Genomic DNA, 19,281 nt, shown 5'->3' on the forward strand with positions numbered 1-19,281 from the left:
GATGAGGGTGGGGAGAGTGTTCCACCAGCATGGAACTGTGAATGAGAATGTTCTGGAAAGTGATTTTGTGGCTTTCTTGATTCAAATAAGAAGGATATTCTTTTGTGGGAGTGGTAGGAGTGTTAAACACTAGGGGGTTATTTGTATCTTTATTTGTCTGTTTATTTGTTCATTTATTTGTTCACTAGGAGTTATTTGTCTGTTTATTTGTTCTCTAGGGGTTATTTGTCGGTTTATTTGTGTCTGTTTATTTGTTCACTAGGGGGTTATTTGTCTGTTTATTTGTTCGCTAGGGGTTATTTGTCTGTTTATTTGTGTCTGTTTATTTGTTCACTAGGGGGTTATTTGTATCTTTATTTGTCTGTTTATTTGTTCACTAGGGGTTATTTGTCTGTTTATTTGTTCACTATTTGTCTGTTTATTTGTTCACTAGGGGTTATTTTTCTGTTTATTTGTTCACTAGGGGTTATTTGTCTGTTTATTTGTTCTCTAGGGGTTATTTGTCTGTTTATTTGTGTCTGTTTATTTGTTCACTAGGGGGTTATTTGTCTGTTTATTTGTTCGCTAGGGGTTATTTGTCTGTTTATTTGTGTCTGTTTATTTGTTCACTAGGGGGTTATTTGTATCTTTATTTGTCTGTTTATTTGTTCACTAGGCGTTATTTGTCTGTTTATTTGTTCACTATTTGTCTGTTTATTTGTTCACTAGGGGTTATTTTTCTGTTTATTTGTTCACTAGGGGTTATTTGTCTGTTTATTTGTTCACTAGGAGTTATTTGTCTGTTTATTTGTTCTCTAGGGGTTATTTGTCTGTTTATTTGTGTCTGTTTATTTGTTCACTAGGGGTTATTTGTCTGTTTATTTGTTCGCTAGGGGTTATTTGTCTGTTTATTTGTTCGCTAGGGGTTATTTGTCTGTTTATTTGTGTCTGTTTATTTGTTCACTATTTGTCTGTTTATTTGTTCACTAGGGGTTATTTGTCTGTTTATTTGTTCGCTAGGAGTTATTTGTCTGTTTATTTGTTCGCTAGGAGTTATTTGTCTGTTTATTTGTGTCTGTTTATTTGTTCACTAGGGGGTTATTTGTCTGTTTATTTGTTCGCTAGGGGTTATTTGTCTGTTTATTTGTGTCTGTTTATTTGTTCACTATTTGTCTGTTTATTTGTTCACTAGGGGTTATTTGTCTGTTTATTTGTTCGCTAGGGGTTATTTGTCTGTTTATTTGTGTCTGTTTATTTGTTCACTATTTGTCTGTTTATTTGTTCACTAGGGGTTATTTGTCTGTTTATTTGTTCGCTAGGGGTTATTTGTCTGTTTATTTGTGTCTGTTTATTTGTTCGCTAGGGGTTATTTGTCTGTATATTTGTTCGCTAGGGGTTATTTGTCTGTTTATTTGTTCACTAGGGGTTATTTGTCTGTTTATTTGTGTCTGTTTATTTGTTCACTAGGGGTTATTTGTCTGTTTATTTGTTCGCTAGGGGTTATTTGTCTGTTTATTTGTTCACTAGGGGTTATTTGTCTGTATATTTGTTCGCTAGGGGTTATTTGTCTGTTTATTTGTGTCTGTTTATTTGTTCACTAGGGGTTATTTGTCTGTTTATTTGTTCGCTAGGGGTTATTTGTCTGTTTATTTGTTCGCTAGGGGTTATTTGTCTGTTTATTTGTGTCTGTTTATTTGTTCACTAGGGGTTATTTGTCTGTTTATTTGTTCTCTAGGGGTTATTTGTCTGTTTATTTGTGTCTGTTTATTTGTTCACTAGGGGTTATTTGTCTGTTTATTTGTTCGCTAGGGGTTATTTGTCTGTTTATTTGTTCGCTAGGGGTTATTTGTCTGTTTATTTGTTCGCTAGGGGTTATTTGTCTGTTTATTTGTGTCTGTTTATTTGTTCACTATTTGTCTGTTTATTTGTTCACTAGGGGTTATTTGTCTGTTTATTTGTTCGCTAGGAGTTATTTGTCTGTTTATTTGTTCGCTAGGAGTTATTTGTCTGTTTATTTGTGTCTGTTTATTTGTTCACTAGGGGGTTATTTGTCTGTTTATTTGTTCGCTAGGGGTTATTTGTCTGTTTATTTGTGTCTGTTTATTTGTTCACTATTTGTCTGTTTATTTGTTCACTAGGGGTTATTTGTCTGTTTATTTGTTCGCTAGGGGTTATTTGTCTGTTTATTTGTGTCTGTTTATTTGTTCACTATTTGTCTGTTTATTTGTTCACTAGGGGTTATTTGTCTGTTTATTTGTTCGCTAGGGGTTATTTGTCTGTTTATTTGTGTCTGTTTATTTGTTCGCTAGGGGTTATTTGTCTGTATATTTGTTCGCTAGGGGTTATTTGTCTGTTTATTTGTTCGCTAGGGGTTATTTGTCTGTTTATTTGTGTCTGTTTATTTGTTCGCTAGGGGTTATTTGTCTGTTTATTTGTTCGCTAGGGGTTATTTGTCTGTTTATTTGTGTCTGTTTATTTGTTCACTAGGGGTTATTTGTCTGTTTATTTGTTCGCTAGGGGTTATTTGTCTGTTTATTTGTGTCTGTTTATTTGTTCGCTAGGGGTTATTTGTCTGTTTATTTGTTCGCTAGGGGTTATTTGTCTGTTTATTTGTGTCTGTTTATTTGTTCACTAGGGGTTATTTGTCTGTTTATTTGTTCGCTAGGGGTTATTTGTCTGTTTATTTGTGTCTGTTTATTTGTTCACTAGGGGTTATTTGTCTGTTTATTTGTTCGCTAGGGGTTATTTGTCTGTTTATTTGTGTCTGTTTATTTGTTCACTATTTGTCTGTTTATTTGTTCACTAGGGGTTATTTGTCTGTTTATTTGTGTCTGTTTATTTGTTCGCTAGGGGTTATTTGTCTGTTTATTTGTTCGCTAGGGGTTATTTGTCTGTTTATTTGTGTCTGTTTATTTGTTCACTATTTGTCTGTTTATTTGTTCACTAGGGGTTATTTGTCTGTATATTTGTTCGCTAGGGGTTATTTGTCTGTTTATTTGTGTCTGTTTATTTGTTCACTATTTGTTCGCTAGGGGTTATTTGTCTGTTTATTTGTGTCTGTTTATTTGTTCACTAGGGGTTATTTGTCTGTTTATTTGTTCACTGGGGGTTATTTGTCTGTTTATTTGTTCACTAGGGGTTATTTGTCTGTTTATTTGTTCACTATTTGTCTGTTTATTTGTTCACTAGGGGTTATTTGTCTGTTTATTTGTTCACTATTTGTCTGTTTATTTGTTCACTAGGGGTTATTTGTCTGTTTATTTGTTCACTGGGGGTTATTTGTCTGTTTATTTGTTCACTAGGGGTTATTTGTCTGTTTATTTGTTCGTTTATTTGTTCACTGGGGGTTATTTGTCCGTTTATTTGTTCACTAGGGGTTATTTGTCTGTTTCTTTGTTCACTAGGGGTTATTTGTCTGTTTATTTGTTCACTAGGGGTTATTTGTCTGTTTATTTGTTCACTATTTGTCTGTTTATTTGTTCACTAGGGGTTATTTGTCTGTTTATTTGTTCACTAGGGGTTATTTGTCTGTTTATTTGTTCACTAGGGGTTATTTGTCTGTTTATTTGTTCACTATTTGTCTGTTTATTTGTTCACTAGGGGTTATTTGTCTGTTTATTTGTTCACTGGGGGTTATTTGTCTGTTTATTTGTTCACTAGGGGTTATTTGTCTGTTTATTTGTTCGTTTATTTGTTCACTGGGGGTTATTTGTCCGTTTATTTGTTCACTAGGGGTTATTTGTCTGTTTCTTTGTTCACTAGGGGTTATTTGTCTGTTTATTTGTTCACTGGGGGTTATTTGTCTGTTTATTTGTTCACTAGGAGTTATTTGTCTGTATTTGTTCACTAGGGGTTATTTGTCGGTTTATTTGTTCGTTTATTTGTTCACTAGGGGTTATTTGTCTGTTTATTTGTTCACTAGGGGTTATTTGTCTGTTTATTTGTTCACTAGGGGTTATTTGTCTGTTTCTTTGTTCACTAGGGGTTATTTGTCTGTTTCTTTGTTCACTAGGGGTTATTTGTTTATTTGTTCACTAGGGGTTATTTGTCTGTTTCTTTGTTCACTAGGGGTTATTTGTCTGTTTATTTGTTCACTAGGAGTTATTTGTCTGTATTTGTTCACTAGGGGTTATTTGTCGGTTTATTTGTTCGTTTATTTGTTCACTAGGGGTTATTTGTCTGTTTATTTGTTCACTAGGGGTTATTTGTCTGTTTATTTGTTCACTAGGGGTTATTTGTCTGTTTATTTGTTCGTTTATTTGTTCACTAGGGGTTATTTGTCTGTTTATTTGTTCACTAGGGGTTATTTGTCTGTTTATTTGTTTGTTTATTTGTTCACTAGGGGTTATTTGTCTGTTTATTTGTTCACTGGGGGTTATTTGTCTGTTTGTTTGTTCATTTATTTGTTCACTAGGGGTTATTTGTCTGTTTATTTGTTCACTAGGGGTTATTTGTCTGTTTGTTTGTTCGTTTATTTGTTCACTAGGGGTTATTTGTCTGTTGATTTGTTCACTAGGGGTTATTTGTCTGTTTATTTGTTCACTGGGGGTTATTTGTCTGTTTGTTTGTTTGTTTGTTCGTTTATTTGTTCACTAGGGGTTATTTGTCTGTTTAATTGTTCACTGGGGGTTATTTGTCTGTTTATTTGTTCACTAGGGGTTATTTGTCTGTTTATTTGTTCACTAGGGGTTATTTGTCTGTTTATTTGTTCACTAGGGGTTATTTGTCTGTTTATTTGTTCACTAGGGGTTATTTGTCTGTTTATTTGTTCGTTTATTTGTTCACTAGGGGTTATTTGTCTATTTATTTGTTCACTAGGGGTTATTTGTCTGTTTATTTGTTCGTTTCTTTGTTCACTGGGGGTTATTTGTCAGTTTATTTGTTCGTTTATTTGTTCACTGGAGGTTATTTGTCTGTTTAGTGAGCTCTCGGACGCTCACACAGCCTCTCAGCAGAGAAGAGCTTGTTATAATCCATTACATGGCCTCAGAAATGAGCCTGAGCTGCACCTGTAGATGTGTGTTTCCGTGCGTGACGCACACACACACACACACACACACACACACACACACACACAGCACTGTGTTAGACGGAGCCCGAATCTCGTCAGAATCCTGGAGAAGAATTCAGAGCTGAATGATAATTATTTCCCACAACACAACATGCTCAGTAGTGATGTTTGCAGTTTGTTTACGCCTGTCTCATGAAAAGTCCTCGCCTCTGTGTTTCGGTTGTTCTAGATTCTGTTTGCTTCCTCCCACTGAATGCTTGACGAGATCAGTTTTTGAGCTGTGTGTTCGTGGTGTTTATGTATTCATTCGTTTTATGTAGTAAAACTAACATCAGCTCAACATGGGGCCAGATTTTGTAAAAAGAGTTTCACTTCCAACATCTTTGACATGAGCTGGAAAGCGCAGCATGATTAAATTGTTTCAAAGAGAAAATTATCTAAATGAAGAAATGAGTGATTGGATACAATTATTGTTTCTGTTGATTAATAAGCACTCTCCATCCACCCATATATATATCCACACATACTTCAATACATCCATCCATCCATACACCCACACATACATCCAAACATCCATCCAGACATGCATAGATGCAAACATACATACTGTATATACATGCATGCATCTATCCATCCATATATACATACATGCATACATACAAACAAACAAGCATACATGCATCCATACGTACATACTTACTTACATACAAACATCCATACATGCATACATACTGTACATACATTACATATAACACATCCATCCACACATACATCAATGCATACATACATACATACATCAATACATGCATCCGTCCATCCATGCATACACCCATACATTAAAATTAAATTAAATAAAAAAAATATAACAGGCAGTTTACCAAATAAAAATTTAGTGAATTAATATAAAATATATCCGTTATTTCAAAATCAGATTTCTGAGCCCAGTTATGTTGTTTTGTATGTTGCGCTGAAGCAGGATTTCAAACACCTTTTGCTGCCGTTCTCACAGCTCAATCTTTTTCTGGTTCCTTTGGCATCTCGTATTTCTCGCTCCATTTATAGCGGGAGTGATCGCACATTCTCTCTCTCTCTCTCTCTCTCTCTCTCTCTCTCTCTCTCTCTCTCTCTCTCTCTCTCTCTCTCTCTCTCTCTCTCTCTCTCTCTCTCTCTCTCGTGGTTGTGGTGGGTTACGGGCCCCGGGGCCGCGGGTGACGGTGTGCTGACCCTCCTCATAAATCACCGAGCATGAAACAGACTCGCGGCGAAACACGCTCTCCTCCGCTGAAGTGCCCGCTGGACAACACGCTTCACAAGCCTGAGGAACATGCACTGAGAGACAGAGATTCAGTCATTTACTCACTCTAATGCAGTTTAAACTCATATTTATGTGCTTATTGTGGATCATAACAGTTGTTCATATTCTTCTGAAATCATATGATTCTTTTTCATATAATTCTCAATTTCTCTATTCATGCTTGTATCAGATTATAGTGGCATTTAGTATTTATTTATAGTATTACTTTTAAATTATATTTTATTTTTAAATAATTGATTTTGAATTATTATTATTATTATTATTATTTTTCTATTTTTTTAATTTAATTTTATTTTTAATTTTGAAATATCTTTGAGAGTGACACTAGATGTCACTCCTTTGACCTTTGACCCCATTCCCTCAAATATCCCATCCTGACCCTGGTCATGACATCACATCACAACAGAATTTTTTTTATTTTTTTATTTTTATTTTTTTTATTATTATAATTTATTTTGTATTTATTTTTATTACTTTTAAATTATATTTTATTTTAAATAACTGATTTTTGTATTATTTTATTTTTATTTATAGTTTGTATTATTTTATTTTTATTTATTTTCATTTTGAAGTATAACACACTAGATGTCACTCCTTTGACCTTTGACCCCACTCCCTCATTTATCCCACCCTGATCATCACATGACACCAAAAGTCCAGAAAACTCAAACATTCAGTTCCATTCTAGTCCAATGTGAAATGCAGTCAGTGTTTCAAACTTTAATGAAGGTTTTGACCGATATTTGAATAGAAAATCAGGTTTCTTCTTATCTCCTCTACTAACATAAATTAAATTAGGCCAGTCCACGAAAGCGCATCCCTGCTGGCCGTAGTGAATTTCATTAGTTCTGATGCTCTGAGAGTGTGTTTGGATTTATTATGAATGAGCCTCCTAATTAGTATCCTGAACCGTGTGTGTTTTCTGCCTCTCGTAAACACGTTTCGCCGGGGCTGTTAGACTCCGAAACACAGCCAAAACACCAGCGGCTCCATGTGAAGGACCACGAGTGCCAGTCGCACTATTATTAGACCTTCAGAGAACATTCTCTCTGCCGCCGCGATACACTGAAACTTCAGCACGTCAGAGATGCTTTAAACTGATGATGATGATGATGATGATGATGATGATGACAGATTGAACAAGCTAAAGAGACATTTTTCTCAGAATTGCATGTTTAGTCAGCACTGTGAGATATAAAATCACAATTTTGATAAAAGATGTCAGATATAAACTCGCAATTGCGATTAAAAACGTCAGAATTGCTAATTTATTTCTCGCAATTGTGTTTATATCTCGCAATTCTGACTTTATATCTCGCAATTCTGACTTTATATCAAGCAATTCTGACTTTATATCAAGCAATTCTGACTTTTTTTTATTACAATTGCATGATATAAACTTGCAATTGTGAGAAAAAAAGTTAGAATTGTGAGAAAAAAAGTCAGAATTGCGAGAAAAAACGCCAGAATTGTGAGAAAAAACGTCAGAATTGCGAGGAAAAAAACGTCAGAATTGCAAGAAAAAACGTCAGAATTGCACATTTATTTCTCGCAATTCTGACTTTATATCACACAATTGCGACTTTATATCACGCAATTCTGACTTTATATCTTGCAATTCTGAGATAAAAATGTATCATTTATCTTTTTAAATGTTTTATTCTATGGCGGAAACAAGCCGTAAAGGCGTCAAATAACAAATAACATAAATAATATTTTTTTTGTAAAAAATTATACGAAAAAAATGTTATAGGTGCCGGTCTTCATTTCTATTAAGGTTTGCACGATATATCGGTCATCATATCGGTATCGGCCGATATGTTCATTTTTAATGTTATCGTTATCGTGCCAATATATTAAAGCTGATAAATGATGTATTATTTCCTCCAGCTGAGACGCTTCAGATGCGCACTGTTCAACATGATGGGTTTGAATTGCTTGAAATATGTTTGGAATAATTAAAAAAATGGAAAATACAGTAAAGTGCAACATGTGCAGCACAAGTCTGTCATATCGGCTACATAACATTATAATGAGAACGTCATAATTGTGTGTTTGGGACGTGGATTTTAATGGAGACTTTTGTTTTTGTAATCAGGCTCTCAAAATCATAAAAAAACGTTATCGGCCAATATATCAGTTATCGGCTCTCAAATATAAAAATAATATTGTCTGTCAGATAATAAAATAACACACTGAAATGTGTTTCCTTATACTAATAGTACTTTTAATTTTTTGTATTATTGAATTATTGAATAAGAATTTATGGTTGTGTATATTTCTTTTGTATTTTATTCTTTTTAAAAATTCATTTTATTTTATTATTATTTTAAGTTTTATACGTTTTTAATTTGAATTTTTAACCTTTTGACCCCATTTTTATTTTTTTCAAAAAACAATTTGTTTGTCTGTCTGAATATAACTGAGAAAATAGTTTTATTAAGATTTCTATTAAGAATTGCACCATTTTGTTTTTTAAATAGTCCTGTGGTGTGACTTATGAATAGTTTTTTTAGTTTTTTATATTTAAAATATTCATGTGACACGTCACATTTAAATGTACAAATATTCTAAAGTTAAACTAAAAGTTAATATAAAGTCATGAAAATAATAGATGTGTTATTTTCAATTACCACGCATGTATATTAATTCTAGAACTTGCTGTGTGGTTGCTAAGATGCTGTTGGCACGTTGCTAAGGAGTTGCTAGGGAGTTCTGGGTCTCCACACGGGTGTTGCTAGGAGCTTGTGGGTATTGATAAAGATGTTCTGTGTGATTTGACAGGCTATTTTTCACCCCTATTATTGTCCGCCAACTGAAAATCCTCCAATCGATTGGTAGTTTAGCACTGTGACATCATGTGATCTGCTTTAAAAGCCCAGACTGTCGGCATGTTTCATGTTCATTACTAAAGTGAAATCTTCTACAGGCCCGCTGAGTCCAGGCTTTCAGAAGGAAAGGTCGTAAATTAACAGACGGACAGATAGAAACGCAAACGCCCCCGTGCTGGATGTCAGTGAACTCGCATTTTCTCTTTCAATATCAGAATGTTAGAGCATGATGGCATTAGCATTACACACACAGTTTGATGCTCCTCCTATAAATCAAAGCGCTGAAACACAATAAATGGAGGCCTGTGTTTTGCTGCCGGCGCTTCACATCCTCCCACATGCGCGTCTAATGGCCACTGACTAACATGCATTTGTGTCATTGATAAAAGCACCATCAAATGCTGTGCGAGTGCATGTTAGCGTTAGTCTGACAGGTCTTTCTTTATTAGACTGCATTGATTTTGACTATAATTGTAGAAAGCGTAAAAAAAAGCAGTATTGTGTCCCACAATGCAATAGATTTGACATTTCTATTCCAGCGTGACAAATGAATCATGAGTAATAATAACAGCGATGTTGAATTTATTTGCTTGAACAAAAACTGAATCAAATAAATGGATGGAATTATGCATGCAGAAAAATGATCTGAATTAATTTCTTGTTTTAACCATAAACTCACTTCATGTTTGATACGTTTTTTTTTTCAGAAAGCAAGAATTAATATCTTCAGGCATTTTGCACAAGTAAATGTGTCTTGATTTAAAAATGTTTGTATGTTTGTATTGGAAAACAAGACAGAAACACTGAGTAGTAAAAATTATTATATATAATAATATTATATTAGTTATTATTCTTATATTAGTTATTATATTAGCTGAAAGCACTGTTGAGCACTTTAATTATGTTGATTAAAAAAAAAAGTTCTTTCATTATTTGAATTTAATTCACATATTATCTATTATGACATCACAACAGTCGGTTCCAGAAGTAAAAATTCTCTCCATAAGGAAATTATTATGATAACCCATAAACATTTAAAATCAGCCTTACTGTGAGCTACGAGGCTATTAATCGATAGCATTTGCTTCTGTTGAAGCCATCAGCCTGCCTTATTTCAACTTAAGTTTTAAAATAATTGTTTAACAGTTGAATTTGTGGTCAAAAACTACATTACCCATGATGCTGTGCAGAAATACCACCAATCAGAGAGTCGAAACAAGCAAAATGCGCTAAAAGACCACTTTAGCTTTGCCCACTCAAGTAATCAAGTCGTCTCCTTACGTTCTCAAAATATTGAAATATTTATTCAATAGCCGGGTCCACAGTGCACGTACTTTGTCCCGTAGATGGTCTGCTTGCTTTAACCTCGTGCTCGAGCAGATCCGTTTCCGATCCGTTTTCCTTCAGTTTTTCCACTTGCTAATTCCGTCATGCAAATAGCGAATCCGCCGTGACGCGAGCACAACTGGCTTTTAAAGGGAATGGGAGATGAGACTCTGATTGGTTTATTGCACATTACGCCTAAAACACACCCATTACTCATTAAGAGAGTAGGGACGACCCTTTTAAACCATGCGCCGGGAGCGCCGACCATTTGTCCCGTCGTTAAACTAGCAAAAGTGGATTCGGACACGCACTAAGTGCAGCTTTAGACCATGCGCTTAGATCGTTAAAATAGGGCCCTAAATGTATTACATACAGTGTATATAAATAGTATTTTATCTTCATGCTGTGGAAATACAAACCGTAAGACGCGGCACTGAAAAGGGGCGGAGCTACAAAATACCTTAAGTAGCTCCGCCCCTTTTCAGCGCTGCACTTGTTGTCTTTTGTCTTCCGGTTTGTATTTCCACAGCGATCTTACATATTTATAAATTAACTGTCCGTTTTAAAATCTCCTCGGTCGACTGACATTTGTTTAGACATCTGCTTTAAACATTACAATGCTCATGATAACCTTCGTTAACTCTATAATAAGTAAATCCACTTCACCAGTTAATCACTCTTCGACAGCGTTGCCATAGAAATATACAGAACGACCGCAAAAACGTTCAAAAGACAATATTCTAAAGATGGCGGCGCTTGTTTTTCTTGTGCATAAGGCCTATAAGTGCATCAGATGGAGGTTTAAAGTGGTCCTTCCAGACCCACACAGTGTTTGACTCGGCCAGCGTGGAGATTAGACAGACTTGGCTGAAATCTTCTCTTCTATATCCAAGCGCTGTGGCTCCTCGCCCAGAGACTCGACCTTTAACTGCGTGCCAGAGCAAGAAAAAACAGAAAAACAAACAGCAGCCGTGTAATTCATGAGCGCCCACTCCTGCTGATGCCAAATAACCTGATTAAATCTGCTCCGTTACAGCCAGGTGATATATTTACCCAACCAATCTGGAATTTGTCTCACTTACCAACAAAATCAATCAAGAAAAGAGTCAAAAAAGAAGTCAAGAGGAGGTGATGAGACATCGATGGATGGGACTTTTCAGCTTTCAGTTTGCACACTAATAACTGCACAAGAAACATGTTGTTTATCTGTTGTATTAGATTCTGAATGACTCAATTAATACTCATTGCAGTTCATTTGCCTCCTACGCTCAAATTGCTAATGCATTTCTCAAACCGATACAAAAGAAGAAAATAACACATTGAACTAGAATGTACATTTCCTGAAGAAAACGTGAGTGCTTGCAAAATTCGGCACGGTTGCTAGGGTTTTTCTAGTGGGTTGCTAAGGTGTTCTGGCTGGTTGCTAGGTGGTTGCTAGGGTGTTCTGGGTGGTTGCTATGGTGTTGCTAGGCAGTTGCTAAGGTATTCTGGGTGGTTGCTAGGGTGTTGTGGGTGGTTGCTAGGCAGTTGCTAAGGTGTTTTGGGTGATTGCTAGGGTATTTCAGGTGGTTACTAGAGCGTTTCTAGATGGTTGCTAGGGTGTAGAAGTATTTTCATGTTATGATAATGATCAGTTTGACGTTTTCAGTGGCGTTTTTCAGCCTGGCATTAGCGTTATATAACTATCCGAGAGCGATTCATCAACAGCCTGTCCTATTATCAGCACTGAGCTGAACATGTGAGGATGACAAACACTGTATTAGTATGCGCTGTTGGCTTTTCCAGTCAATCGCATCGGTCGTCTCTTACGTGGAGACGGAAAACTGCTGGAACGCCGAATATTAACCCCTTTTATGTAATCGAGGTTGTGCATAATCATCAACGCTCATTCATTTAGACTTTCAGACTTTTTCATGGGCATTTCGGGGACGATTTTAGGCACATTCTCCTCCAGTCTGCTGCGATTTACGTGATCTGATTAATGAACGAGTGCAGTGAGCTGAGAAATTAGCATGTCATATGCAGGTGAAAGAATTTATGCACTTAAAAATGTCTTAATGTCATTTGCTTTTCATATTTTATTGTCTAATGCATGTGTTATTTATTGTGTAGAAAGATGCACAAACTTAAACGCATTTTACATGCAAAACGCTGAGGCTTGTACAGTGTGAAATGCTAAAATAACAGATCTAGTGTTGAAGATGAAGACAGTATGGGTTTGTTTGTGGTTAGCGGATGATGTTAATGAGATTCTGCCTTGAGGAGAAAAACACCAGCTGATTCAAACATGAGAATAAATGTGAATTTGTTTGCAGTTGTTGCTTTGCTTTCATTCTCTACCAGTCAAAGGTTTGGAATCTTTATGATTGCATTTGTTTGATCAAAAATACAGTAAAAATTGTGAAATATTATTCCAATGTAAATCAGCTGTTTTCTATGTGAATATACAGTAAAGTGTAATTTATTCCTGTGATCAAAGCTGAATGTTCAGCATCATTACTCCAGTCTTCAGTGTCACATGATCCTTCACAAATCATTCTAATATGATGATTTGATGCTCAAGAAACATTTATGATTATTATCAGTGTTGAAAACTGCTTCATATTTTTGTGGAAACTGTGATACAGGATTCTTTGATGAATAGAAAGTTCAAAAGAACAATCTTTATTTATTTTTTTATCAATTGAATGTGTCCTTGCTGAATAAAAGCATTCATTTATTTTCTTTCATTCTTTTTTCTTTTTAATCTTTAGTACCCCAAACTTTTGAATAGTAGTTTATCACGATCTCCCCAAAAACATGAAGCAGTTTTCAACATAAATGTTTCTCGAGCATCAAATCATCAAAAAATTATTCCAAAGTTCTGTAATGTCTCTGTTTGTTTAGCAGATACGAGAGCTCCTGACTTTGCTTTGAGAGCGATATCATCTATATTAAAAACTGCATTTGTGTAATGATGCATAGTAAAAATAGCTGACCGAATCACCTCTCTGTCCTCCACAGGTGTGTAGAGTGAAGTGTCTGAATACATTTTGGACACAATTTGTATAAATTTTACTGGTAGTCACTGCATGAATTTTTTTGGGGTATAATATGTCACAGTTTACTTTATTTTGCTCTCCTCACTTACATAAATGAACTATAGTGTCCTGCACACACTAGTAAAGAAAAAATTATATTTGGTGTCTGAATAATTTTAGTATGAATTTAGTCTGAGTAATAACTGTATAGTAAAAACTGCATTTGTGTAATGATGCATATTAAAATAGCTGACCTAATCACCTCTCTTTTGAATACATTTATAAAGTTACAAACGATTGTTTCAAATAAATGCCTTTCTATTCATCAAAGAATCCGGAAAAATAAAATGTATCACCATTTCAGCAGTTTTTAAACATTAATAATAATCATAAATGTTTCTTGAGCATCAAATCATCATATTAGAATGATTTCTGAAGGATCATGTGAACATTGCATTTTTAGACAGTAATAATAAAAAATAAAAAAATTACTGCATTTTTGATCAAATAAAAAAAATAAAAAATTAAAAAAATATATTTCTTGTGAGAAGATACCTTATTTATATATTAGATTATTCCAAATTTCTATAGTGTCTGTTTCTGTTTTTTCTTTTTTGGTCCCAAATTTGTATAAATTTTACTGGTAGTCACTGTATGAAGTTTTTCAAGGTCACAGTTTACTTTATTTTGCCATCTTCACTTACATGAATGAACTAGTGTCCTGCACACACTAGTAAAGAAAAAAATATATTGAAAATGATATCGCTATAATTATCGCATTTTTGGTTTCACTGTATATTAAAATTTGCTTTTGTGTAATTTACATTTACATTTAGTCATTTAGTGACTTAAATTAAGTCGCCTTTGTGACAAAGTTCAGGCATTGCTCAGAGTAGCATAAGCCCGATACGGGAGGATTAAAGGATTTTTTTAATTATTATTTTTTTTTTTTATGAGGTTAAGTGCTCATGGAAGAGATGAGTTTTCAGCTGTCTTTTGAATGTTGTCAGGGATTCTGCATTCCGGATGAGAGTGGCGAGAGCATTCCACCAGCATGGAACTGTGAATGAGAATGTTCTGGAAAGTGATTTTGTGGCTCTCTGTGATGGAACCACGAGCCGTCGCTCATTGACCAATCGTAGGCTTCTGGTAGGGATGTAGACTCATAGGAGTGAGTGAAAGTAAGAGGGAGCTGAGCCTGTGATAGATCTGTAAGCAATAGTAAACATCACTGACCTAATCACCTCTCTCTGTCCTCCACAGGTGTGTAGAGTGACGTGGAGGGAGGCTCATGGCTTCCTCATGGGGCCGGGGCCGGCTGTGGTGTCTGGGTCTGATTCTGGCCCTCGCGTCCCCGAACCCCTGCTCGGGTTGCCCACCTCGCTGTGACTGCGCGCCTCAGCTGCGCTCCGTGTCCTGCCAGCGCAAACGCTTATCCGGCGTTCCCGAGGGCATCCCGACAGAGACCAGGCTCCTGGATTTAAGCCGGAACCGTTTGCGCTGGGTCGCGCCGGGAGATCTGGCTCCGTACCCGCGTCTGGAAGATGTGGATCTCAGTGAGAATCTCATCACGACGCTGGAGCCCAACGCCTTCGCCAGCCTTCAGGCCCTGCGCACGCTGAGACTCAGAGGGAACCAGCTGAAGCTCGTGCCCATGGGAGCGTTCGCACGACTCGCTAACCTCACCGCACTGGACCTGAGTGAGAACAAGATCGTCATCCTGCTGGACTACACCTTCCAGGATCTGCGGAGTCTCAAACATTTAGAGGTTAGTGTGTAAAATACTGTCGCTTTTGGCTTGATTAGTTGGGGACATTTAACATTTAAAGGTGCAGTGTGTAATATTTAGGAGGATCTGTTGACAGAAATGCAATATCATATTTATAACTGTGTTTTCAGTGGTGTATAAAGGCCTTACATAATGAACACACACCGCGGGGGTCCGCTTACATCGACATGTTTCTACGGTGGCCCTGAGCGGACAAACGCGTTTCGCCACTTTGTTGTTCTTCGTGCAAAGAAGCTTCAGCTAGAACCTGTAATTATTTCAAGGTCATTTGTTGTTTGAATAAAAAACCCATTTGACAAAAAAGAAGCTTCAGCTAAAGTCAGCAAATAAAACACTGACACAATGATGAACAAGTGACAATAATATTCGTAATAACATACAATTTTACTGAATAATCAAGTAAACCTAATTTCTTAATTGATCTTTGTAAAGAAACCTCATTGTTTAACTGGCTCCTCTCTGCTGTCTCAGACGACGACATCACTTCCTGTCGGCCACCGTAACTTCTGTTGGGTGCAGTTCACAAACTCACCACTAGATGTGCTAAAACTTACACACTGCACCTTTAATATTCAACAATATTTTTTATCTGCCTGCATTTACACCATTATATGAGAACTGAGCTGGACGATGACATCACTGTTTTCTCCAGAGTGGCTATATATATGTAATGAACTAATTTAATAACTTTTTTACAACAAAAATTAACCATCACTGAACTAACTGAAGCTGGACTGTGACGCTATTTTCTTCTGGAAACAAAGTTTATTGCATTATTTCCCTGTTGTCTCTGTAAAGCTGCTTTGAAATAATCTGTGTTGTAAAAAGCGCTGTATAAATAAAGGTGACGAGTGGACTTAAAAGTCCCTTAAAGGAAAGTCTGTTCACTTTGTGGCCAGCTCTTTTTATTTCTAGGAAAGGATTTACCAAAACAGGGAACTGATTAAATTATAATTAAAAGGATAAATAAATGGAGCTGCACAATTGTGATTATCAAATCAAAGGCTGCAATTTAATTAGACAAGATTTAATATAGTCCTTTACACACGAGCAGCTCCTGATCTGGTGTTTTCAGTGTCTCTGTTCAGTGCTTTGAACAAGAATTTACGTGAATGATTGAAGACATAAATATTAAAAGTTATTTATTATTTTTTTATTCTTTGTTAATATTTATTTTTAATATTTTTATTATATTGATCAGATATACATTTATATTTTACAGTGCAATTTTAATTTATTTATATGATGCAATATACGAAATAATAAACTAAATAAGTGCAAAAAATATATATATACATATATATATAATGTATATGAAATAATATATGTATTTATCTATCTAACTAATCCAGATGTTGTGCATGTATTTACATAAAATTACTAAAATTTTTACTAAAATAAAAATTAAATTGAAAGCATATTTATTTGTTTGTTTGTTTCCAAGCTAATCCACATGTTGTGCATGTATTTACAGAAAATAAAAACTGTAAATAATTTTAACATTTTTAAATAATTTTATATTAAAATTAAAAATATTTTAACTAAAAAAAATATAAAAAAACTTTAATAAACTTTAATAAAATAAAATAAAAATAAATGTGTCTGTTTGTTTGTTAATTTCCAAGCAAATCCAGATGTTGTGCATGCATTCACAACAAAATTACTAAAAATGTATTTATTTATTTATTTCCAAACTAATCCAAATGTTGTGCATGTATTTACAGAAAATACAAAATAAATAACTAAAATGAAAAATAAATTTGCTGTTTGTTTGTTTATTTCCAAGCTAATGCAAATATTGTGCATGTGTTCTGGAGAAAAACACAAGCTTTGGCTCTATCAAACATCATTGGTTTTTCTACCCGAAAGGCTATTAGGCTTCATGTCCTTATTTTCCTAATAAACCCACTTTAATTGCAGTGGTAATAAGGATTCTGTCTTTGTTTTCCAGGTGGGTGACAATGACCTGGTCTACATCTCTCACAAGGCTTTCTCAGGACTGATAGGTCTGGAAGATCTGACCATCGAGAGGTGCAACCTGACGTCCATATCCGGCCAGACTCTGTCGTATCTGCGAAACCTCGTGACCCTTCGACTACGCCACCTCAGCATCTCCGCTCTCGAGGACCAGAACTTCCGCAAGCTTTCTGCTCTGAGGGGTCTCGAGATCGACAACTGGCCCTACCTGGAGTACATCTCTCCGCTGAGCTTCCAGGGTCTCAATCTCTCCTGGCTCTTCATCACCAACACCAACATCACATCAGTCCCGTCGGCGTCCTTCCGAAACCTGGCGTACCTGACGTCTCTGAACCTGTCCTACAATCCCATCTCCGTGCTCGAGTCCTGGGCCTTTCGAGACCTCATCAGGCTTGTGGAAATATTTTCTGCTTGTTTTCCTGCATGTCATGTGACCATTAGCTTACATCAGGGGAACCGCGAATTTACCGTCGAAATAATCGGTTCCCTAAACATGCTAGAACAGCTTCATATAAATAATGATAACAAACTGTATTTGTAGTATATTTATACAGTTAGAAGACGCTTTTATTCAGTGATTTATAAAAGAGGATCAACAGCAATTCGTTAACAATATTTGTGCCAATAATATTTGTAATATACAATGCCAGGTTTATTTGACAATTAAAAAAAAAAAATATATATATATATATATATATATCATTTTGAATATAATATAATGTGATATACTATAAATTAGAATTTTTTTATTTATACATAATACATAATAAAATATATTAAATACATATAACATCTATAAAATCTTTAAAAAAATTATATAATTTTTAATCTTCAATAATTAAAAAAAAAATGTTTTTTTAGGCTAGTCCATATAGTCTCAATACTGTACATTAGGGCTGCACGATAATGGTTAAACTGATAGGCTAATCACGATTATTTTGCTCAAAATTATAATCGCGATAATAATCACGATTATTCTCATTTGAGAAACTACAGAAAAAGAGACGAGACCGTTAACGGTTTTTATATTATGTATTATATTATATTATATATTATATTATATTATATTATATATATATATATATAATAGCGTCAATGCAAGTGAACGTTATTTGTTGTGTAGTGACGTGTGTGTTCAAGTAAGCCAGAAATGCACAGATTCTACACAATACACTAATAGATCATGATGACTCCATTACGCGCAGATTTGGCTTACACGAATTTCCCCAGCAAAGTGAGTAAACACAATAACACAATAACATGCCAAATTGGCCAGTGATTTGACAGCGTTACCCGCCAAAGTTCATTTTTAGCCGCATTTGTTGGGTTGGCGGGTGTTCATTTCAAACCATCAGACTTCATTTAACCAACTATGACAACTTCCTCAGACAGCAAGTCAATACAAATGGCATGATTTAACGTTAGATGAGCGCTTTGTGATGCGTCTTCACATTAGATCTTCTAAGCGACACATTTCGGTTGCATGAGACGAAGTGCAGATCCAGATCGCTCAGCAAATTCGTACTGCAAAGAAAAATAGTCTACTTGTTGATACACACTGAAAACGGTCAGTGGCTGTAGTTTTCAACTGATTCACATCATAAATATTGGTAAAACTTAAAAAAATAGAACAGCGAAACTCATTTAGAAACGGATTTAGTCACACAAACAGCACAAGTGGCTTGTGAAGAAACAGAATGGCTGTGTAACAATTTCATGCAAACAAAATTTGGCTGTGGAGATCAGAGCTTTTCCGCAGTGTAGAGCGAGCGTGCGCAGGGTTGCCAGATTGCACCGATTAAGCTCTGTTTGGGTGATTTGGGAGATTTAAGCTATTTAGATCTGGCAACCACAAACATCAATGCTAGTGGGGAGTTGTTAACAATGCAAGATAATGCAAATGTCAAAAAAGAAAAAAAAAGCGTTTTCAGGATAAAAAAAACAAGCGGGCAAATACCGCGGCGATTTTTTTTTTATTAATCGTTATCGCGATTAAAATACGGTTAATCGTGCAGCCCTACTGTACCTTTCTC

General features: G+C 35.3%; 1 protein-coding gene across 1 annotated transcript in view; it reads left to right on the forward strand.

Moving 5' to 3' along the window:
• The window catches only part of lingo3b (leucine rich repeat and Ig domain containing 3b), a 58,093-nt gene that overhangs the window by 37,406 nt on the left and 1,406 nt on the right, over window positions 1–19,281 (forward strand). The window contains exons 2-3 of the mRNA XM_084411542.1: window positions 14,746–15,250; window positions 17,223–17,638. Of these exons, the coding sequence (XP_084267668.1) occupies window positions 14,774–15,250; window positions 17,223–17,638 (893 nt within the window). The 5' untranslated portion in view covers window positions 14,746–14,773. The remainder of the gene's footprint in view (window positions 1–14,745; window positions 15,251–17,222; window positions 17,639–19,281) is intronic.

This window comes from Rutilus rutilus (assembly GCF_951802725.1).
Source record: "Rutilus rutilus genome assembly, chromosome: 6".
In the NCBI taxonomy this organism is placed as follows: Eukaryota; Metazoa; Chordata; class Actinopteri; order Cypriniformes; family Leuciscidae; genus Rutilus; species Rutilus rutilus.